A 24,559-nucleotide genomic window follows, 5' to 3' on the forward strand; every position below is an offset into this window, starting at 1 on the left:
GGTGACCAGGTCCTGGAATAGGCTCCCTCTACCGCTTCAGCAAACAGCAAATGTTCTGACCTTAACACCTTGGATGCTGATGACGGAACCGCTCCGTCATCAGCTGCGGGTGCGCTGTGCTGATGACGGAGCGGTTCCGTCATGGCCCGTTTGGAACGCCTACGCGGTGCGAATTCCACGCTTGCGCTGGACGTTCCATTGAGGGGGGCGGGCCATGACGGAAGCGCTCCGTCATGAGCACAGCTCAACCGAGGCTGGTGACGGAGTGGTTCCGTCACCAGCATGCGGCCGCTGCGCGGCCGCCCCGCCCTCTTAGCACTGCGGCGTAATAGCCGCCGCAGTGAAGGGGTTAAGAAAGAAACTGAAAACATGGCTGTTCCAACAAGCAGGCTGATCACCTCACTTTTAGGACCCTCGTCTTTTCTTTCACTGACTGTGTCTCTGCATCTTTTCCCTGTCTCAGCTCTGGGACACTCTTTGAGTAGCTGTGCGCTCTATAAATCTGCCTTAACATAACATTTAGGGGTGGTGAAATTTGGGTAATTTGCATTTGCATAATTAGACAAAATTTCAGGAAAGCGAAATTACACATAAGTATGTGAAATGCAAATTAGTTATTCAGCACTATATTTTAGCACCAAATGCGCCTTTGCATAACCACTCGTGTAAACGCTCCACCCAGACTTCACATAGATTTTCTTAGTGAGAACAAGATTGCTATAAGAGATGACTGATGTAAATATTTGCTTTTCATTGGAAGCTCTGCTTTAAGAGGATGGTGATGAATTCATTATTGCTAAGTTTTGATGAGAAGGTGCATTAGTTCCATGGTCCTTACCATCTGGGAAGTCAGGATGGCAAAGTTGCAAGTCCTTGCAAGTTCGAGCCGGGTTGTTCTGGGTGCCTAGAGGGTGTTTCATTTGCTCAATTTCCAGTTTCAGTGAGTTTAGCGAGCCAAATATCTCTTCCATTCCATCTGCGTAATCCATGTAGTTGTCGGTGTTGCCCTCATCGACCAATTGGCTGGCATCAATGTTTCGTTTGGTTCTCTTTGAGGAGTGGTACGGCAGAGGTTGGATAACTTCACCCGGAGGGCCCTTGAATTGAAAATAACAAAATATTACAAATGCTACTCATTGAACAGCAGGTTATATATAAACAGAAATATTTCACAAGTGAATGGTGGACTTTTATTAACGTAGCAGCAACAAGTAGATGTAGCTTTAAAACTCTATTTAAACATCTTAAAAACATTGAGTCTTCTTTTAACTAAGCCTATATATATTATATGCTGTAACATTAGACAAGAATTTTTCCTCCCTTTGTTCATATTTTTGAAAAGGAGTAGGACACCACACAATTCATGTGAGGAGGTGTTTAGTTCAGGTACACTATGGAATGTGCAGCTTTTGACATTTCCAATGTTTTGGAAGTCTTTGTTAGTGCTTGTCAATGGTGACAGCTTTAGAACATTCAGACCTTAAGTCCAAGGGATGACTAAGCTATTTGCATGATGCCCATGTTGTGCTTTCACCATTTTTTGATCAGGTGGAAGGCTAATCCAGACGTGTCATTACGGATACTAATATTGCTTCATGTTACAATCTGTGAGCTCTACCAGGCCTTGAAGGGGTAGTGGGTCATATAGGAACTTGGAAATGTAACAGACCAATTTATACTACCTCATCCACTGGGAATATATGTACCATTGGCAAATCGAGAACATGGAACACTGTGTTCTTCTGAACATGGCACAGATTACTTTAAAATATAAAGGACCCTCTAATGTTCTTCACTAATTATTGGAGTTAAGGAACTAGCTAATAAGGGCTTTTGTAACCGACATCATCTGGTTAGGCTTAACCAACCAGCTACAGGCAGAAGATTTTGTAACCCTGAGTTTATGCAGGCCTGAAGAGAAAGAGAGAGTTTCTTACATAACAAGCTTAGGAAGAGTTTCCAAACTTTTGCACAGTCTAGGTCTAATACAAGGTATAAGACCTAATTTACAGGAGTGTGGATACAGGACAACTGAAATTAGTGCTGAAGGAGCCACTTTACTAGGAGCAACTCTTACAAATTGTAGAGAGAGGAAGTCTGCATCAGCTCCTAACTCTGAGCATGTGCACATCATCCAGTGCCCTTAGCCCTGGAATTGTGGTACATCTCATAGTACCCTTAATTCCTAGCTTGTACAAAACCTTCCACTGTCCCTATGTTTGAGCTAGAATATCTCTCAGAATGTTTAGAATCTAAGCCAGTATAAAGCTTTCAAGCTTCTCTGACTGCGAACCATTTTAAGCTTTCAGTGAAACAGCTTTAACTCATTGTGAGTTATGAAGAGTCCCTAACTATGAGCCAATCCATGTCTAGCAATGCTCCTATCTACAAACCAGTCTAAGGGGCCCATTAGGCTGGTGGGCGGATTGCCCACCGCCAGCCTAGCGGGGGCAATCCGCCCGCCATCCGTACCTTAATTCCCCCCGCCATATTAGGATGGCGGGGGGACCGCGGCGGACGGAAACACACCGGTCGCCTTGCAGCCGGGCGGAAAAGGATTATTATGGTGGCGATGTCTATTAGACACCGCCAGCCATATTATGATGAGCTTTAAACAATGCCTTTCCGTGGCGGCGATGCCCCCACGGAAAGGCATGCGGTCTTCACTCTGGGGGCCCCCTGTAGGCCCCCAGAGTGAAGGAGAGTTGGGGGGTGCACACGTGGGGTACCTGTGGTACCCCCCATCCTTTGCATACAAAAAGCAGCAGGTACCGCGCGGTGTCTGCCGCTTCGTGTATGCAAATGTATACATGCATTTTTAACATTGTGGCGGCGGTGCAGAGAGCACCGCCCGCCACAATGTTAAAAATGAGGGATGCGCCCGCCACTTTGGCGGGCGCATCCTAATGCCACCAACGGGACCCCCGCCCTTATGGTGGGCGGTCCCTTTTTCCGATGGGATGGCGGGCGGACAAAGTCTGCCCGTCATCCTAATGGGGGGCCTAAGTCTCTCAAAGTCTCCAGCAGTAAACCAGTGTAAGGACAAACAATTAATAACTGTGAATTTGTCTAGAATTAGACTGTGTCATAAGCTGGAGTAAGTCTACAATGTCTCTCAAGGTGACCTAGTGTTAGGCCTACAAGTATAAAGCTGGGAGTATCCCCAACTATGAGCTAGTGCATGTCTGTCACTACTCCTAACATGCAGCTCTTATAAATCTGACTATTGTGTTGAAGTATTTCTAATGTACGTTAGTGTAAGGCTTGGACTGATCAGTGATATGATCCAGTGTAAAGCTCAGTGTTTTTAACTGCTAGCTAGAATATATGTCAGTGTACCTCTGGTTGTAAGAAAACGAGATGCGTGAGGTGTGCCTCATTTTTAACCTATGGAAGGGTTCCAAAGGCCCTAACCCAAAGTTACACGGAGGCCATAATGGAGTGCAGGTTCAGCAGGTTAACTACCAATAGGGTAGTGTAAGGCTTGCAGACTTTTTTAACCATGTACAAGTGTAAAGCTTGTAGTGTACTATGATTATTTGCTAGTCATGCTTAAGTGTTCTATAACTTTCATCACTTGCAAACCTGAGTTAATGTACATTCATGTTGCGTAGTTTACATAACTGCTAGTTTATCTTAGTATGATTGAGAGTAAGGGTTTAAAATAGCGTGTGGAAACTTTGCAATGTCTAAATGTGGTCCAGAGTTGCAGGGCCTTTTAAACTCTAGCACATGGCTCGCTAGCACACTGAGGGGCAGATTCACAACAACTGGCGCATCCCTGCAGATCAGCAGGGATGAGCCAGTTATTTTGCTTGATGTTAGGAATGCCTTGCGCCACCATGGATGCGCTGCATTTACAATGCGGCGCACCGTGACGCAAGGAGAGACAGATGTGTGACGCATCTGTCAATGTATAGGTGACGCAGTGCTAGAGTCGGATTGCAAGCACGACGGAACTCCAGCACTGCTCAGGGGCGGCCCATACCCATAGTGCTGTGTCACTCCTTACGCCTGCTACAAGATTTTGACGCAGCAAGGACGTAAAAGTGACTCATTGAAATCTAGTAGATTTTACTGCGTCACTTTTACAGGTCTTCCTTGCGACAGAATGCCCACCCTGCATACATTATACTTGATGCAGGTATAATGTAGCGTAGGGCTTTACAACGTGACGCATCTCACTATTTGCGTCACGTTGTAAATCTGTTGCATGATAGCGCATTGTTTACGACGCCGCTGCGTCACAGAACTGACACAACGGTGTCGTAAAAATGTCACAAGGGGTTTGTAAATCTGCCCCTGAGTTGGTGAAGGCCGTAGTCTCTGCCGTTTTGGTAGAAGACCACCCAACATATTGAGAAATTCACTTCTACCTGGGGGATCGTTGTTCCTACCATGCATCAGCCTATGCAGCAGATGTGCTGTAGGTACAGCTAAATTCTCAGCAGGCTGCCATGTTGTAGCAGCTTGCTCCCCATTTCTTTTATTTTCTAAACTATAGAAACCCCAAAGCAGGGGTTTCTTTCTGCTGACAAAATGTCTCTGATGCATAAGATGTTCACACTCTCCATATCAGTGATATATTTCTATGATCATGCCCAGAACCACCATGCCTAGTATGCGATCTCAGGCAAGAGAAATCAGTGTGGTGGCCCTCCCTACTCTAGATACGTCATGGCTTCATGGCTCCTGCCACAGTGACAAAGCAGTCCCGTGGTGGATCACCTATTGGTCAAATGTTTTCATGGCAGAAAATGGCTGTAAAATGGAAGGCTCAGCAGAGTGGGAGCTCAGACAACTTACAGAGGAGCTCTATCTCTGTTAATCTGTGAGTGACCCTTTACTGTGAAATTATGTGAAGCGCTCACACTCTTAATTTTGATCCAGGGTAATGTTACATGTGTGATCTAATATGAGTTCTGCAGTGCACACACAGTCACCCAGTAAATGTCTCAAGCTGGGAATGGGTGTGGTGAAACAGAATACAAGGTCATCTTTCTTCCATTTTGAATGAAAAAAATCAAATCTGGCTTCATGGCCTCAAATCCTAACTGTAATAAAAGAACTAATATTCCTAGAAAAAACGTAATTGATATATCATAATTGCTTCAATCACGGGTAGCTGGCATTCTGATAGGGTGCAGAATGAAGATATGACCGCTAGTAATGGGCCCATGCAACATGATACAAATCTGGTGCAAGAGTACAAGGAGAAAGCACATTTAGTGCTTCAGTGAAATAGTGAGAAGTTACAAAGTTAATGTATTTGAAAAAGCTGATGTTTAGACACTTACTGGAGGACCTGGTGGGCCAGGAATTCCACTTTCACCTTTTGGACCAGTTGGACCCTATGCAAATAAACACATGTAAAAATTAAAAAAATATTAAGTATTAAGAATCAGCAAACAAATGTCTTTTTTTATTAGATATACTTTCTTCATGGAACTCTCACTTCATGGAAATCTCACTTTCAAAGTAGAAAAGGTGTCTGAATTAAGGTAGAAATAGAGATCAAATGGGCATCAAGCTTTCAGCAGCAAGACATTAGATAATTTCTAAACTGTAGCATTTTACACAACAGTGTTACCTGTAACATTTACATTCCTAATTAATCTTTGGGGGGGGAAACCTTGTGATCACTGTAAATCTACTGGCCTTCCCCTCAAACCACTGGGCTTTTTTCAGATTTAAATTCATGACTTTATATCCTAAACTCTAAAGTGAATCTCTTCCCTTCCAAAAGTCTTTTCCATTTACTGTCCTAGTGCAAATCGCTTATGCTTAGTATCCTGTCAAACAAAAAAAGACAAGAGCCACCACTACTGTGTGCACTTACCGATGAGCCTTTGGCACCCTTGGGACCAGGACCACCCTAGATATCAAAACAGAAAACATGTAAAGACATTACTGGTGATGTTATGTGCAGATGATTTTCTATTCCCACTTATCACACCTTCTGAATACAATATTTTCTTTGAGTGTGGCCTATCTCACGCTCCTAGTTTATTATCTCCAAGAAATAGCTAATTCTAGCAACACTTTTACTCCATTTCCTTTTTCAGGGCAGGTATATCAGTCTAGGTTACATATTCTTAGAATGTTTACAATTCTCCAAACATTGAAGAAAAAACATGCAACCCCAATTATTAAAACTAGAAATTTGACAGCAGGTTGTGATCCATATATGTCCTTGGTATACAGATGGATTGATCCCTCCCATATTTTGTAGTAGTAGAGAAGGATTACCACCATTCACCTAAATCTATGTAAGAATGTGCCACTTGATTTTATAATTGTTCTTTTCTGTTGTGCCCATATATAACAGTGGAATAATTGCAGAAACAATTTTTTTTTGGGTCAGAAAATAAACAAAGGGCTAAAAAGAAGGAAAGACAGAAAGTACTCACCGGCAGACCAGGGGGCCCAGGAGGACCTAGAGGTCCAGACTGACCAGTAATGCCCTGAAGGATAATGGAAAAATATAGTTCAGAACTATACTATTGCTTTACTTAGATGCACATTTGAAATATAAAACAGCAAACAAATGATCTTTAGTCAAATTGTCCAGTCAATAGTTATGGGAAGACGGGAAGAGTATTTTTATATGAAGTTTTAATTTATGTCAAACATGCTCCAGATTTGGGGTTCTGTTTGGCCCTTTCGCATCAGAGGCCTCACTACAACTATGTGTAACTAGAAAGAAAAGGGTTGTATAAAAATTTGATGCAACAGTTTTTGTTTGTTTATTGTTACAATACGCTGCTGCTCGTGATTTCCCTTAACTGTGACTGTAGTTTGGTGACATCTTTATTAAGGGTACCATCATTTTAAAAATAATGTAATTAATAAAAACAGACTTGGTAGTATAGTCACTAATTTTGCATTCAAGACCAAAGAATCCTTGCATGCTCCTTTCTCAACCATCATGCTTATCATTGCTTCTCTCATACTATGTTACTCTATATCCCTACCTTCACATCACTTACCAAATTTATCTTACTAGTCATCACATATCTCTCACCACACCACCCATTACGCCACTCCTCACAACAATCTTGATACATTCCATTGTACTGCACAAGAATCAGTCATTTTACCCACTACTGTCCGCTGATCACATATCACTCACAAGAACACCCATTATGCCACTCCTCGGACATCTCTCTTGATATTTACCATTGTACCACTCATCACGTATCACTCACTGGATCAAATACTTCACCATTCATAACATATCAGTCACAGAGCAGCCAATAGTTCCACTTCTCACATATCAGTCTTAGTATCTACAGTCTTTGTACTCATCGCATATCACTTTATGTACCTATCACAATGCCACTTACAACATATCACTCACTGTACTCTCCATTGTAAAACTTCTCAAATACCACTCTTTGTACTTGTTATTGTGATATGTAATTATCTATCACTTCTTGTCTACCACACATCACATTTTACTCACTGCAATGCTCATTGTTACTAACCGTTTCTCCTTTGGCACCTGGTCCTCCTTGAGGACCTGGGAGTCCCCGATCACCCTTCTCACCCTGCTCTCCTGGAGGTCCAATGAGGCCAATCAAACCTGGGTGACCCTGAAAATAACAATTTTAAGTAATTAGGAGCAGATATTTTCATTAAGTGAAACTGTGTTGGAAGTATCTGGCTGGTTCAGTAACACGTTGTGGAGCACTACAATTCCAAATATGGAAAAGAGAAGAACCCTGTGCTAAGCAAATGAAATAATATTCCCATTATATGTGAGACAGAAGAACAGAGGTATGAACTGAGGATGTTTGAAGTTTTTTTGAGTGATGAACAAGGAGTTTGAAATTACCAACTTCTTCTTCTTCATGAGTTTACAGTAAACTAGTTATCTACTGTGGTAATAGCTCTATTACATGAGCCATTTGAAACCAGTGTTGGAACCAGACTCCAACATAATAATTAGTTATTGCACAATTCATATTGTAAATCAACAGGATTTCTTAATAGGAATGTGTCTTGAAATCCCACAGTCTGGTGGATTTTTCTATTGCATACTTATCTATGATTTACTATACAGTTATTACATACAAGTCCATAAATATCAAGGTCACATTATGCACTTCATGTATCAGGTGTTGCTATAAAAAAATACTAAATCTTTATCATCCTAAATACTTACATGGCTTGGAGTTTAAGACAGTTAAAGTTGAAACACGACTGACTTGGATGCATTTAAACATATATAACATAAGAAATGCAGATTATTATAAGATGACAAACACTTGTGTGTCACTGCTGGTTCATCACTTCAAATCATTGTTATTGTGCTTTCTTAGTACAAGTTCCAACTTCAATAATTGGACCTCTCCCTTTTGAGGTCATCTTCTTGAACACAAGTCTTGTTTCATGCACTTTCTTCAACTACAATTATAATTTTCAAAACAGACTTTGCACAACACACAAATCTTCTGAGATGCACTTGCTTATTTTGTCTTGCTGACTGCACTCCACTTAAATCATTGCTTTAGCAGGTTGTCAAATGCATGAACAACATTTGCACACTTTCTAGTCATAAGCAGGACTGGCTGCTCAGGTGAGTATCAAGCATTTCTGCTTTTGATTAAGTTAAAACACAAATCTGTGAGTCACATTTTCCTTGAATGTATGAGGAGCATTTATAGTTACACCGTACTCATAGCAAACATATGTGAATGGAAATATTTTCATATTCTATTGTTGGCTCCTCCCTTTCAAATCATTTTTAAACACTCATAGAACCACCTATATTTCTAATATATATTCTTCTAATTTCTGGCTTTAGCTTTCATTAACTCAGGTTTTGCTGCCCTCATTTTGAGTGTCAGCTACTTTATAGCCACCTCACTGTTTGGGAGGTATGGGAGGGCAATCTGCACAAAACTACAGAGTGTAGTTAAAAACTACTCCTAATATCCATCTTTCCATGTCTGCTCTAACAGAGTTAAAACAAGTGCTGCAAGGAGGGCCCTTTCAGTGGCTGCGGGTAGCTCTGTTCTGCACCATGCACATGAGAGCAGTATATACACAGGCACGTAGTGTGGCCTTGGGCCTTACCTGATGATACAGCCACATTTGTTAGAAAACAACAAACCAAGCAATGAATATTATTTTCTCCTTTTTAACTATATTAGATCTACCAGGTAATCAATACAAATTGAAGTCAGAACACTGAAATATCTAGCTGAGAACATACTGCTGTTTTTGAATGGTGAATGGTGACTTGCTTATTTTTATGTATCTTGTAGCAGTTTCAACCCCATCAGTTAATGTGCCCCTTCAAGATATTGGGGTACATTGATTTTGCTTTGGATGAGCAGTGCAGTGAAAGATTTCTCAACACCACTCCTACCACACATTACCATGACCATCATTTAAAATGTCTCAAGTGTTAACACTGCTTCCAGGTATAGTGTCCCTCAACTCACAGTGTCTTTGAAATCTGCTTGATCTTCAGATGAAAGTTCTACCCTATTGCCCCTTGTTATCAATCGCACATTCTTATTAACAAGGGAACTAAACTCTACTCAACCACATACGATTTCCAGAAATCCTGACTAATCCATACCCTCACTACCCCTCATTACCACATCATAGACCTTTAGTACTCGGTTCCCTAATCTCTACCATCCACACTATAACAGAACATATCGTAAATAAAGGAAATGCTAATTGATACGTCTGCCATCAACCATTCTACTTCCATATATTCCACTTTGCACATCAAAGAGAAATGTTGTTGAATCCACCTATCATGTCTTTAGAGGCAGGGCGCAGAGCACCAAAACCGTCATAAAGAAGCAAGTTGGTCATTTTGTAGTTGCACCAACTTACCTTTTCTCCTTTAGAACCAGAATCACCTTTCAGGCCGGGCAATCCAGGGGGACCCTTTAGGAAAAGAACAAAAGTTGTCAGTGAAGCTCAGTGACAGAGTGAGCTCAAATGTCATTATTTGTAAATTACACTGCTGCCTACCATTGGACCAGGAGGGCCATCTGGACCAGGAGAACCAGGGAGACCTTGTTCACCCTGAAAAAAAACGTACAATGATAAAATAATTGTCTGAAAATTGGCAACCAAAGATCTATAAAACAATACATTTCCTTTTACAAAAATTGTATTCTATTTATACTTTTTTGGTATAATGAGATATATTCACAAGAGAAATAATCAATGCAAGTAATTAGATCCATGCTTCTAGACACAAACTTCCTTAATTAAAAACATCAAAAATATGTAGGACTGCAATAAGGATTTTTATCTAAAAATTTTAAGTGGATTGAAAGCTAAAACATTATTCTTAAACCATTGTTTTGTTAGAAAGTTTGTAACCCATTCCCAGGGTTTGGTCATGGCTGACTATTTTCTTTTTGTTTTCCAAAATGTTTAAAGTTTAGTTATAAAAGAAGAAACTAAATGATCTTAGATGAGATCATACAATACCATATTTCACAAAGCTTTGTTTATTTTTATTTTAAAAACTTTGGTTGCTGTTGTGATACCTTAGACACACACCTAACTGTACTGCGTTGAATGTTGGTGTGATACTCTAACTAATTTCTGCTCTTGGTAGTTGTGAGGTGTTTTTAAAGATATTCACAGCTCCCATATCAACATCTAAGTAAATGTCAGCTCTACACTGTGTTCTGTGCAAGATCAAATATGTGCACCTTTTTAATTAGCTATGGGCCCGATGTAGGTAAACTCCAATTTACCACTTCTTAAGTACCGAATCATACCGATTCGGTATTTAAGAAGTGGTAAATTGGAGGGGGGGGTGATGTGGGTATTTCAGAATCGGTAAATACCGTATCTGTAAGATTCGGTATTTACCGATTCTGTAAATACCAAATCGGTATCCCCCATTGATTCCTATGGGCCTTGAAGCCCATAGGAATCAATGTGCATTACCGAATCGGTATTTACCGATTCGGTAATTACCGATTTCTGCAAGGGTGCCGGGGGTGTCACTTTGACACCCTCTAGCACCCCCAATACTGGCTTGTGTGCCATGTGGCACACAGACATGCCCTAAGGGCATGTCTGTCTGTCACATGGCATAGGTGTGCATGCACACATGTGCATGCACACCTGGATTCGGTATTTTAACACCCAATTGGATTGGGTGTTAAAATACCGAATCTGAAGGGCCTGTGGGACTGAAAGTAGTCCCACCTACATCCCGAATTTTGAAACTCAGTAAACTTACCGATTCGGTATTTTTCAAATTCGGTAATTTTACCGAATTGGTAAAATACCGAATCGGACAAAAAAAGGTCCCCTACATCTCAAAAGGCCAAATACCGGTCGGAAACGGCCGAATTCGGCCGTTTCCGACCAGTATTTGCCACCTACATCTGGCCCTATTTGTATAAATAATTTACCTGGCTGCCACTTTTAGTAATTTCCAGTCACATTTATACACAGAAGGATATACATCATATTGCACGAGAATTCCTCCTAACATACTGTGGAATTATGCAGAAGGTTGAAATTCAGTTGATTTTCCACACATTAAAATATCTTGCAAACTATTGTTTAAAATCATTGTATTCTGTCACTGCAAATTCTATAGCAATTCTGCATATACATGCAAATTCCAATAACACTCAAAATATCTACTTTTTGGTCAGACCGTGTCCCTATTTCTCGCGTGCTACAAATCGAAATCTCCATCAACACTTACCACAGATCCTGGCAATCCACGAAGACCCTCTGAACCAGGTTTACCAGGAGCTCCCTGAGGACCAATGGGCCCTGTCTTACCAGGTGGGCCTTCAAGACCTGACTCTCCCTAAGAGCAAGAAAAATACAGCTTAGTATCCTATAAAGATATATGATATGTTCTGCCACCAGATCCATCTTTGTAGCTCTTTTGAAGAACAGTGAATAATGTTATAGTCAAAATAGATGTATGAAATTAGTATAAAACAAATATAAATTAAACTTCGTTCATAGACTTAGATTATTAGCTGGCTGTTGCAAAGTCATTCGGTGCCCTGGGCACCCCCCAACTTTTTACTGACTAGAACTGGTGGTAACTGACTCTGACTGACCCTGGGCTCTGTTTAACCAGGCCCAGGTCCAGTGCCAATCTAAAAGGAACACATTAGAATACAGTTAAGACACCCAACATACACTAGGGTACACTATGGTATGGTGGGGCACCCCTGTAATTGGCATGACCTACCACGTAAGCCCCTAGTATGTAATAGGGCAGGGGATTGAAACTACCTAGAAGTCTCCAGTATCCTGGGGCATGGCAGTTTAGAGGCCAGCAGATTGTCTGCACCAGCATGTGTGCAGTGCTGAAGCCTGAGGTCAGTTTAAAAGCTGCACTGGTGGCCAGGACAGTTTTTATACCTTAAATTGTGCCCAAACTCGACTTTTGGGGTAGGGGCCCTTAATAATTAAAAACCTACCATGTTCATGCATATTAGAGACCCTCAGGGTCACCCCTAGTCATCCCAGGGGAGGGGGGTCAGTTATCTTTAAGGAGCGCGCTTATAAAATGAATTTTATATGCCTGGGTAACGTGAAATTTTACATTTTACTCCCCACATTGTATTAAAGAGCTGCTAAAATTCAACTTTGATGCTAGAAGGATTGGGTAAGGATGATGTGCAATATTTCTGCAGATTCACAACCCCTGAAGTCTCCCCTAGTTGCACAGGGGGTGGGGGTCCTGTAGAAATTAGGGAAATGCTTATTAAATATGGTTTTATAAGCCCTGGTTCTTGAAAAGTGGCACAGGTCATTTTCCCTATTGCAAACCCCATGGCCCATAGGTTAACATGGTAGGTAGTGATTGATTAATAAATATTGATAGGAGAGGACTAGCCGGACCATTCAAAGACTTCCCAGAATGGTAGTAGTAAATCCAACCATATTATAGTGTTAAATTTCTCCTAAAGTGTACATACAATAAGTTATGAGACTTTCTTGTTTGTAAGACCAAATTCAGCCTTTCAGTGGTCTGCCCTGATTGGTCAGAGTTAAGTGGATTAGCCAGGTTGCTGGGAGGGCAGTCTGCTGTTCTATAGGAATGCCAGGCCAGGCGGTGGCGTCGTAAACTACGCTCTTCAAAGGCAGAAGGAGGCCTGGGTTTCAGTCCACTATGACAGTCTTGACCCAGAGTCAGGGCTAGGCTTATGGAAGGTATGTGCAGATGGTAGGGGGAAGAGTCCATGGAAATAAGATATCCCAGGGGTGTGTTTAGCCAGGTCTTACCTCCTTGCTGGAAAATCAGCCATTATGGAGTTGGAAGAATGATGCACTCTGGGACAAACTAATGCCACACTCTACAGGATGTGGTCATAACTATGAGTATTTGCCCGGCTCTCATTGGTCAGCAGTGACCTGGTGCTTGACTCAGATAATTTTGAATAAGTATCTGAGAGGGGCAGAGCCCTCCAGATCTGCTGCTTGAAACTGAATGAAGCAAGAAGTGCCCTGCTGAAGATTTTGCTGTGTGCAAGGAACTCTAAGGCCTGACCTATGAAGACTGCACCATCTGAAACTACAGCCCTGTGGATTACCGTGCTGCCAAAAGACTCAAGAGTGGAAACTCCCTGCAAGCTACAGGTTTACAGAGCTCACCTGGACAGCCCCACAAAGAATTCAAAACCTGGAGTACCAGTGGATTTGTAAGGGTTTTGTTCAAGTGGATTGCGGAATTGAAGTTTCACACTTTCAAGGACCCTCTTGGAGATTCCAGAACCTTGGATTGTGTGTTGGATACTTTGGGACCCGCAAACAGAACACCAGGAAGGTGTTCTAACTGGACCCCGCTTGCTGAAGAAGGCGGCCCACTACAGTGGTGAGAACTCTTCAGAACAATTTATAAAGGTGTGTCCCTGACAGAGAAAACGAAATGACTTAAGGGGCACTGTTGGTTTCTAAGCACTAGAAAGTGACTAATCTTTAAAAATTCATATCTCTGGTTCCCTAGAGTAGATTATTTTCATGTTGGTGTCATTTAAAAGATAAATATATTACCTATTTTTATAAATTGGTGTTGGATTTTTATTTTGTGTTGTGTCTTAATTATTTACTCAAATGGTGTTTTTAAATGCTTTACATACATGTCTTTGAAGTTAAGCCTGTCTGCTCGCAGCCACGTTACCAAGGGTTGAGCAAAGGAATACTTTTCTAAGACCTATGCTGAGTCCTACCATGTGTTAGTGGCCTTATTGCCAGTGGCAGGCCTACATTTGCCCCTACCAATAACCCACTTTCCAACACTGGCATATCTTGGGAAGAAGTTGAAATAATGCCTGACCTCAACACAGATTATTTGACTATGCTAAGGTTTTTCATTTCAGTCAATTTCAACCAGATATATTCAACAGAACTTACCTTTGCACCCTTTTCTCCTTGTCTTCCTTCAGGACCTGTTGGGCCTGGGGGACCCTAGAAAGGAAAGAAAGTGTCTAAATCGTTTCATTCAAGTGGGTAAAGTGATGGACAGAAGAATATATTTGCACCCAATCGCTGGGTTCAAATGCACAAAAAATATGGCTTTGCCTTGTTGAGAGACCTCTCTGGAGACAAGAGGTCATTTTATTGATATTGCAGGGGGTTCAGAAATGTCGTACTAGTGCCTATACAAAAATATGATCAATGCTCACCAGTGGAAAATGTTCTTGCATTTGTTAATATGTACAATATATGTAGCCTGGCCTTCTGGGTTAGGGTGTGAATACTGGTTGCATAAGATATATCTTCGCAATTGTATAATCTTTATTAATATGCTGAATAATCTTTAAGGGTTTAATATTTGAAAAGCAATGCACTCTAATGCTTTCGAAATAAAGAAAGTGCTTACAAAAGACAATGACAATGGTCCTTCAAGCTGCATGCACCCATATTTTTCCCCCATCCTCTGAGGTATATATGCCAACCCAGACCTCCCTTTTCTGCATTACACTGGCTAACACTGAACACAGGGAAAATAATGGTCAATTAAAAAAGCTTGCAAGACTATCCCATGAATAAATGTTATATCTAACAAGCTAATGAAAGTGTTCAAAAGGGTTTCAAAAATAAGGCTTTTCTTGTTTGTTGGCCAAGATATTTCAAACAGTCTTAACAAGCCACACAGAACTTATGATGTTCTAAAGCAGGGTTCTTTGTCTTGTTTGATCACTTGAGTTCCTCTGCCAGTGCTTCTAATCTGGTAATCAATGCAGGCTGCAAATACCATCTCACTGCTGTAACCTACTTATCCCCCTCCAACTTCAATTACTCAAGCAACAAGATTTAGAAAAGGAACATTCAGTAACTTTCTAGAAATTCGAATTTTAACTTTGCAATTATACTAAATTACATTCATAAAATATATTCACTCTGCAAAGTGATGAGGAGACTCATTGCTGTTTCTCCATTCTGGAATCAAATACCACCTGTGACAGGCAATGTGTTGACAGAACTAATCCTCGCACTCCTGGCGGGGCTCCAAGGCCACCATTGACTTGGGACTCTAGATTTCAAACCTAGGGGCATATTATCAAGGGATTTATCTCCGCTTTTTTGGCTTTAAAAGCCAAGAAAGCGGAGCTAAAATTATCTCCCTATTACCTAGCTGTCGCTAACACCAGTTAGCGACAGCTAGTAGGAGATAGCGACCATCTTGGGCCCCACTTTGCATGTCAGTGGCATTTATCACTAATGACATGCAAAGTGGGTGTGCCAAGATGTTAGCGACTGGAAACAGTCGCTAACATCGCTATCTCCTATTACCAACTTTTGGCGATATTCGCGATAAGCGTGAATATCTCCAAAAGCTAACACCTGCCCTGAGCAGTTCTTAGCCATGTTATCCAATGGGAGGTGGATAACATGGCTAAGAGCATTTGCTCGGTAATGCATGAATATCGCGGACTTTTCAGCGATATTCAGGCATTTTGGCCGATTTTTATCGCTTAGGAGATAAACCTTGATAATATCAAGGCTCCTAAGCGATACAAATCGTCGCTACACGGTGATAAAATTATTGCCGCTAAGCCAACCTAGCGATAATTATCGCTAGTTGTTGGTAATATGCCCCCAAGTCCTTCAGACAAATGGACTCCACAACCAATCAGATACCACACTGGGATGACTTTTGTTAGAGCTAGGCAATAAAAACCTTTTTTACTGTTTCTCAATAAAAAAAATAAAACAAAATCACATACTCTCTTTCCTGGAGGGCCGGATGGACCAGGTTCACCAGTTGGACCAGGAGATCCCTAAAGAATAGAAATGAGAAAATACAGTGTTCATATTTCATACAATTTGAAGAAACATCAGGAGACATCAACAGTGTTATGACTGCAGAAGATCTCATTGCCATCCATTTTAACAATGTTAAACATCATGGAAAGCAGACACAATTGTACAAAGTTGTTCCCAGAAGAAGGACATTCTGCCTTGTCCTGATAGGGTGTCCAATAATATTGTTTAAAATAATTATGTCTTTATAGCTAGTTGGCTCTCTGTTGGCCCTATATGAAACTGATTTCATGTAGTTAAAAAAAGCATCAAACCAAATAAAAACATCAGTATCTTGCCTTAAATGTGGGATCCACCCATTATTCATAATTATTGATTAGCAGAATATATTTTTAGAAACTTCTAAAATCAATATCATAAATGGGGGTTGAAGTAAATGAATGCAATATCGTTAGAAAATTGTTACTGTGGCAAGATCTAACATAGTGATATGCTCCATTTTGCATACAAATATATTGTTGATTTTAAGCAGAGCAATCTCTACAACCATTGAAAGAGTGGAAATAATTTGGAAGTCTAAATGTAAGATAACTCCAAACTACTTTACAGATGGAATTTGTGGAAGCTTTGAGACACTTTAGGCAATGGTTGAAATGAAAAACAAAAAGATCTATCAGGGCAAAGTCTAAGGTCATTCACAACCAAGTGATGCTTGAATTGTTGTTACCACTAAGCGACAGGTCAGGACTAATTTCATAATGTTTAATGGCAAAGATACTCACAGGCTGGCCAGATTCCCCATCATCTCCCTTGTCACCTGGAGGCCCATCTTGACCCTGCAGGCAGAAAAAGAATAAAGAAGATTGTTATAATTGGAAGGATTGAATGACATATTAACATTTAAAAAATCAGGCACTTAATCTACAGGCAATTCTGTGCACTGACAGACTCATTAGGTGCTTTGGGCAAAATTAGGAGGGTGTATCTTGGAGAGGGACTACCATTAGCATTGGAGGGTTTAATATTTATAAAATTAAGAACAGCAGCAAGTTTGACTCTTGATACCCACTACTTCTAACCAATTTTTTAATTTGTCAACAGCCCTTGCTGGTGTCAATACAGCACAGGACTGTGCTGTGATGCATTTTTAAGTATAAAGGTTGCAGTATTACTGCACAACACATTTCATTTCTTTTCTGAAAAATGAAAAAATTAGGAATAATGAGCATTAGTCATAATGCCACACATGTTTACCATTTGCACACAGGTGTAAATGACTAGTTGAGTACTACAGCCTGATTTGAGACAGCCTGAATAAACTTGTTTTTGAACTTCAATAAAAAGTACAACTGACTGTATTTACTGTCCCAGAGCCCCTTGTTATCTGTTACTAGTACTTCACTCCTCAGCACCATAATCCCATTTGAGTAAAATATAGACTTCAGTTGTAAAATGAGTATGCACTCTGTATGTGCTTTGCCCATGATATAGAGCCTAGATTTGTGGGTGGGAGTTTTTGATAATTCAGTAAATGGGATTTCTTCATGTATCCTTAGAACAATTCCTGCTTATGTCTGAGCCATCATTCTCCCATTGAGACTAGAAATGAAGTATTCTATTACAATTTGCAACAGGTGATAGACTTTGACCGTGGTGTGCCCTTCTTCTGCAACTATTTAATCTGTGGGATTTTGATTCCTTATTGTATTGAGAATGATGGATACATTAAAACTGGTGACTGGAGGCTAGAAATGGGCCCAAGGCACTAGGCTCAGGTATGATACTATGAAGGGGTTCATGTACACTTTCGGAAGACATGATTGCACTATTAATAACTAAATGTAATATTTTATTATACAAGATGGTATGCTAGAAACTACTATGTCAAAGAGCAGTGGCAAACGCCATGCTCAAATTCTTGTACAACTAAAGTTAGCATAATAACTTATCTAGTTAAACCTTATTAAATCCTAATAAAATTAACATCATAATTTGTTACACAATATGGTATAGGATCCATGATATGCATCTTGCCTCAAATATTCTTGGATAGTTTTCTAGACTTTTCTAGACCTGCGTGTTGTTCAAAGTAAATTAGCTACATATTGAATGCTACATTTTCAAATAATTTATTTTCACTAAGTAAATTAAGTAATTAAGTAAAACAAACATTTAGGTGGGTAGAATAATAACGGGAGCCTCATTCAGTATTGTGGCATTCCTAAAAATAAATGAAGCCAGAAAAGAAAAACTCCTTTAGCAGTTCTTTTAGACAAGGAAGACCTTGTGGAATGTGTATTTCCATCAAAAGGGACATATAATTAAACAGAAAGATGTGAGTTCATTATTTCACAAGTAAAAAAGCTGTACATTCATATCATTTGAAGCTAGTGTGGCACCTCCACTGATCACATTCTCAATTTACTAACTCCATTTCTTTTTCTCAGATATATTCATATTGTGAAGAGGTGAAAACCTCTTCACACACAACACTGTAACAAAACACAGAGTGAAATTCAAAATTAAAAGAATCAGTTCTTAAAAAGCAGTCTATATGATTTATTAGCAGCTCTCCTACAGCATGCAACACTGCACTGAAGAGACATTTGTGACTTCACTCTCTGACTTTGATAGACACAGGAAATGTCCCCCAAATGTTCAACTCAATGTACCTTGGCAAATGGTTGAAGTATACTGTGGTTGAAGAATGTGCAGGGCTATGTAAAATCATATTGATATTGCTCATCTTAATTTATGACTACCTCATAGTGCATACATATTTTGTTAAACCTCTCAGCATAGTTTAACACCTTAAAACACAGGTTATTCCAGGTATAGGCTTGAGGCACTGACTTATCATGATTTTCTTCTTTAATATTAACGTCTATACAACCAATTGTGCTACCCCCTTTTTGTCCATTGTTTCTTTCTGAAATGCTGGAGTTGTTCTTGGGTTCTTGCTGTCATGTCTTCGTCTTCATTTGTACCATCATCCACCCGTATCCACATAGTTTATAATTTTCCTCATAACAAATGAAAGGGATTTGCAAATATTCCTGGGTGCAGACCAGAATCATCAGGGTCAGGATAACTGGAGACATGAGACCAGCAGGAGATAGGCAGGATGTGGAAATATTAGGAAGAAGCAAGATTAGAGAATTTGGAGGGCTGGTGAGTTGCAGCAGGGACACAAAGGTATTGGGTGAGCCTTCACAGTCAAGGTATGAAGAAGTCAATCAGAAGGAACTCTTGAAGTTCAAGGAGAAATTTAGAACTTTCATAAATAGTGGTACGTTGCCTCACAACAACTAAGCTTGCTCCTTATCTATTTATCTAACCCTTAGTCAATGTACCCCCAATTGAGAGTGCATGCTCTGAGTTCCTGTCTCTCAGAACGGCATCACTCTCAAAAGGAGGCGTGTTGGATATTAGCACCGGAAACTATTAAACGTATTGTTTCCAGTTTTGAACCTCACAGTCAGTCAAGTAACTTAGCAGCTCTCTCCAAATTTACTAGGGTTTAAATGTAAAAACCTCTTTCAAATTAAATCCCAATTAAAAGAGGGATTTTGTGTTGTAGGAAGAGCTATTTAGGAAACTGTCATATCTAAGGACATGCTTTTTGGCAAACGCCTCTCTTTAAATCCAACTCTCGCAAGTCTGGACTGTGTTGTTGATGCTGATCAGCCTTTCATTCTACAGGTTATTGGATTGACTTGTAATTTTTCAATTCTTTGCATCAATGGTCCTCTTGTTCTCTGGTTGCCAAAAGCATGTTGCTTCTACCTGCAAGACCCTCTACAAATAAACTCTATTTGTTTATAGGCTGCCTCCTACTGGAACACCTATCCTTTGACTTTTTAGATACATCTCTGATACTTTCTTAGTTGGTAAATAATGGTTGGTCTCTCTCGAAACTTGCTGTAGAAGGATTTTCTTACAGATTGTTATTCTGTAGAAAAACACCCAATGTAACACATTAATATGGAAAAACAATACTTACTGCTGGACCAGATTCTCCAGGAGGGCCTGGATCTCCAGGGAAGCCAACTGGACCCTAAAAATAGAATAGAATACATATGATGAGAACATAATTTATCACTGTCCTCTGTCAGTAAAGTAATCAAATCCTTAACCTTGCTGTAAAGGGTACATTTTCCCCAACAATGAGTCATGAATACAATAGAAAATTAACATATACTTTCCAGCTCCAAGAAGGAATACACTGCCAGTGTGCACCACTCCAGAAACAAGATTGCTACAACTAATCTTTTTGAAGGAGATGGCATATAATCTATTATCAATAAGAAATGTAATGATATTACATATATAGTAATCTAAATACCTTTTAGCAGTATACTCAAGTCCTAAAACAAAAACACCTATTTAGAAAAAAGATTGCTACCAATCACCATTAATGAAATAACTATTCTATTAACAATGGCCACTCTTAAGATTGTTTCACTTTATATATCTATAGAATTATAGACATGTCCAATATTATAGTATAGGGTAGGAAATGATAGGCAATCTAATTTAGACATATTGAATTATACTGGGGGGGCTCAAAGTCCATGGTCTTGCAATGTTATCCTTTAATGTTCCAGAATGATATAGCAGTACAGCATGCCATGTTAACTCTAAAAAACAATCACAGACATGCTATACTATAGGGTGCTAAATGTGCATCTAATTTAAAATAATAAAATGTTGAGTATTGAGATTCTTCTATTCCTCCTACCTGTGTACTACAGGTGATCTTTCACATTATGGCTTTCAAAAAATGTGTATTCTTATACAATACAAAAGGCAAAATAGGTAGCCATGAAGACAGTTTTTCCACTGTACAAGATGCTCCTCAGGTTATAAAGTGTATGGAAAAGGGCAATTGTTAAAATGTCCTAAATAAAAGCAACCAAATTAATTAATTTAATCCAACATTTTGGTTGTGATGCAAGGCAAAACAAGTGAGAGTTTTTTTTTAATCATAGAGAAAAGTAAATTGTGAGAATGTTTGGCTAATTCCCTGCTTTAAAGACATTAAGCAGGGAATCTCTTCAGCTTCAGACCAATGAAAAAAACAATGCCACACCTAAGGCTGCAAGAGAAGAGACTGGATCCTTGTTTTAGTTTGGACCTTTACACCATGCAATTTGTCCACCTTTTAAGAAGAAGTATTTGCACCTTTGTAAATTCATTCAAATACAGATTACTTGAGTTTTTTTAAATACAATCCTTGTGGGCGGTAAACCTTTTCTGGAAGTATTTTAGGTAGCTTATAATGTATTGTTCTGATCAGGACACTGGGACAAGGAAGTAGTGTTTTGTGATTCATGTCTGGATTTGCTAACATTTCCCAAATTTGAGAAATGTATTGTTTTTGCTGATCACGTGCTGAAATAAAAGTACTAAACAAATACATTCAAGCTGTCTGTTCCCCAGGTGGAGCACTATACATGTGCATTAATACAGAAGAAGCCTGTTAGGCCAGGGTCACATGTGCATCTCTACTATACAGCCAGGGCTTGCACCCTGAACAATCGAATTGTTGCCTAATTTGATTTATTCCCTTTAAATGATCAGTGAGAACAAGTCCTGCAATGTTTTCTTCTGGGACTCTGTTAGAGCCGGAGTTTTTTCACCCATTGTTCTTGAATGCCATCTTAATTTTGTGTGTGTACAGGATGGGAATTGAGGAGATTCTAATTAGCAGTGTCATTGCTTAGCCATAAAATATAGGCGTCACAGTGGTCAAAGGCCCAAACCTCTTATCAGTGGAATGCAAAATCTACCCAAAATATCTAAACTAAAGGGTTACCAACTAAATACTACCTGACTGCATACCACTCCAATTGTATTAGTGTGGAATGTCTACATGACATTGTTCAAGATCTACTGGTCATCTACAGACCTCTATGATGTAAAAAAGCAAAATATATTACTTTACAAATACTACAGTTTAGAATTGAGAAAATCAACACATAAATAGTTTTTGAATAGTCGCATGGCTGCAGTGAAGTTACATTTCTGATTTCCAAAACAAGGTGCACACAAATTAGAAATAATGCTTTGCAAGTGCCTACGAAAATGTCTTACCGGGCTTCCTTTGGGGCCGTCATCTCCAGGAGGACCTTTTGGACCAGGAGGTCCAGCAGCACCAGATGGACCAGCCTCTCCCTTTTCTCCTCTTTCACCTTTGGGACCCTGCGGAACAATGACAATATTTCCTTTTTAAGTACTTCCTTTTCTGTGACATGGAGGCAGACATCTGTGGAAGATGCAGTGAACAGATCAACATGGCTGTATTTGCAGGTGGGATCCATATACAGCTCTCATGCAGGGCCGGACTGGCATTTGCGGGCACCGGGCATTTCCCCGGTGGGCTGGAGGGGTGGGGGCCGGTTTTGTGGCAGCAGGGGGCCGCTTTTCTTACAGAGTGCCGATTTTGTAGCAGCGCTACAAAATCGGCCCTCTGTAAGAAAAGCTGTAGCAGTGCTTTGCGGGTAACAACCCCCTCCCCTCCTGTTACCAGGGCCGGTGGAGAAGCAACCTGCCAGGGCTGGTTGCTGGTCTCAGTCCGGCCCTGCTCTCATGGAGAGTGTGAAGAGCCCAGTGTGGTAATTAAAAGGCAGGCCTAACTATAAATGTATATGAAGAAAACAGAAATCAAAATACTTTTTAGGTAACATTGTGAAATTCTATAAATATATTGGTTTATTTTCTGGTGAGCACAAAGAACAGAGGACCATTTCAAGAAACTTTCTGGGTCTCAACAGCATTGATGGTCCAAGAAATGTGGTGGCTGCACCAAACACACGATTACCATTTAAGATATGGGGTGCAACTAAACCATAAAAAGGACTAGAGTAACCATTGTTCTGTCAATCTAGTGCTCTATATGTGCTAGTGATTTATAGTATTGCCAGGATACATGGTGACACAAAAGCTCGCATGTTTCATTTGTAGTCTTTCCTAGTGTGGCTGAGCTGTTGTCTACTATATGTGCAGAGGCCACAGTGGACAGCTAGGCACAAGATAGTCAGAATGATTACAATAACAAAAGCTATAAAAGTGTCAGAAATATAGCTAAAATGGAGCAATGTTGGGCAATATCGTTTTATGATCCTCTCGTGTAATGAAATGATGGCTTAAGCAGCTTAATTTTCATACTTTGACAATTAGAGTGTGGATAGCATTGAGCTTTACCGCTCAGTCAAAATGAGCTCCTCTTTGTAAATGTGTTCTGCATCAGCATTTAACTATCAGGACAAATGATAAGGATAATCGGTGCACACATTTAAGGCTCAAACTAATTCTTTCTAATCCTTGTGCACATCAAGAATGGGGCAAAAATGTGTATCAATTTAGAATTGCAATTTTTGCGGCACATATATCACCCCTCTGGGTTTGCCTGTGAAACGTTAACTCAGAACAGGTGAAAGAAAGCACAGTTAGCTTGTTAATCACCATTTTGAAGTTTTCTAATTGGCATGATGCTATAATATAGAACCCACAAAATACCACACCCGCATACTCACAAACTGTGGGAACTTCAGTATCCCACCTGTTTAGTGAGGGACTCAGAATAAACCCCAAAGCATTTTATATAACAAGTACTCTTCATAAACCCTATTTTATTGGCCTGGATTTGGGTTTGGGGTGCAGTAATATTCCCTAATGTTCATGCTTAATATGCTGTAACCCAGCCCTGCAATGTCAGGGGCTACATTAATGATTGATGTAAATGGTATGAACTGAGACGTAAGAAGTGCACACACGTCTGCCAGAAGAATGTTTGTCAAGAAAAAGAAAACTTTCTCAAGGTATTCTGTCAATACCTGGTTGTGATGTGTATTTTCAGCACTCTTGTTACCTTGTGTCAATTTCTTGAAGGAGAAGAACGGAATACGTACTATAAATTGTAGGAAGGAAGGAAGTCTAAAGTCACATGTTCCAGGTCACATAGATTATATAGGCTGGGTCATGCAACAGGAGGAGTAAATCCTGATCACAGGCTTTAAGCTGATAAAACAAAACAGCTATGATAAAAAGAGAAAGTGAATGTGTGGTGTATCTTATCGGTAGTCACACTCACCGGTGGTCCACCTTCTCCTGGAAGTCCAGGCTCTCCAGATTCACCAGGATCACCCTATAGAAAAAGGGAGAATGCATAGGTAATTCAAACTTTAAGCTGTAGCATCATCAGCATTGACAACTCATAGAGAATGGACAGGCTGTTTTACAACAAAACATGTCCAGAGTATAACCAACTTATTATTCTGAAAATTACACGTAGGAGAAGATATCCTCCTCTCTATTTTAA

At 40.0% G+C, this 24,559-nt stretch overlaps 1 protein-coding gene across 2 annotated transcripts in view; it reads right to left on the reverse strand.

Moving 5' to 3' along the window:
• Positions 1-24,559, reverse strand: part of COL5A1 (collagen type V alpha 1 chain) — a 473,296-nt gene that overhangs the window by 18,589 nt on the left and 430,148 nt on the right. For both annotated transcript variants that reach the window (XM_086921052.1, XM_086921051.1), the window contains exons 49-62: positions 24,332-24,385; positions 22,333-22,440; positions 20,240-20,293; positions 17,019-17,072; positions 16,200-16,253; positions 14,383-14,436; positions 11,711-11,818; positions 10,000-10,053; positions 9,859-9,912; positions 7,488-7,595; positions 6,411-6,464; positions 5,840-5,875; positions 5,298-5,351; positions 839-1,097 (exon numbers count right to left, since the gene is read on the reverse strand). In XM_086921052.1, the coding sequence (XP_086777178.1) occupies positions 839-1,097; positions 5,298-5,351; positions 5,840-5,875; positions 6,411-6,464; positions 7,488-7,595; positions 9,859-9,912; positions 10,000-10,053; positions 11,711-11,818; positions 14,383-14,436; positions 16,200-16,253; positions 17,019-17,072; positions 20,240-20,293; positions 22,333-22,440; positions 24,332-24,385 (1,105 nt within the window). The remainder of the gene's footprint in view (positions 1-838; positions 1,098-5,297; positions 5,352-5,839; positions 5,876-6,410; positions 6,465-7,487; positions 7,596-9,858; positions 9,913-9,999; positions 10,054-11,710; positions 11,819-14,382; positions 14,437-16,199; positions 16,254-17,018; positions 17,073-20,239; positions 20,294-22,332; positions 22,441-24,331; positions 24,386-24,559) is intronic.

The sequence above is a fragment of the Lissotriton vulgaris genome, chromosome 5 (genome assembly GCF_964263255.1).
Source record: "Lissotriton vulgaris chromosome 5, aLisVul1.2, whole genome shotgun sequence".
NCBI lineage: Eukaryota > Metazoa > Chordata > Amphibia > Caudata > Salamandridae > Lissotriton > Lissotriton vulgaris.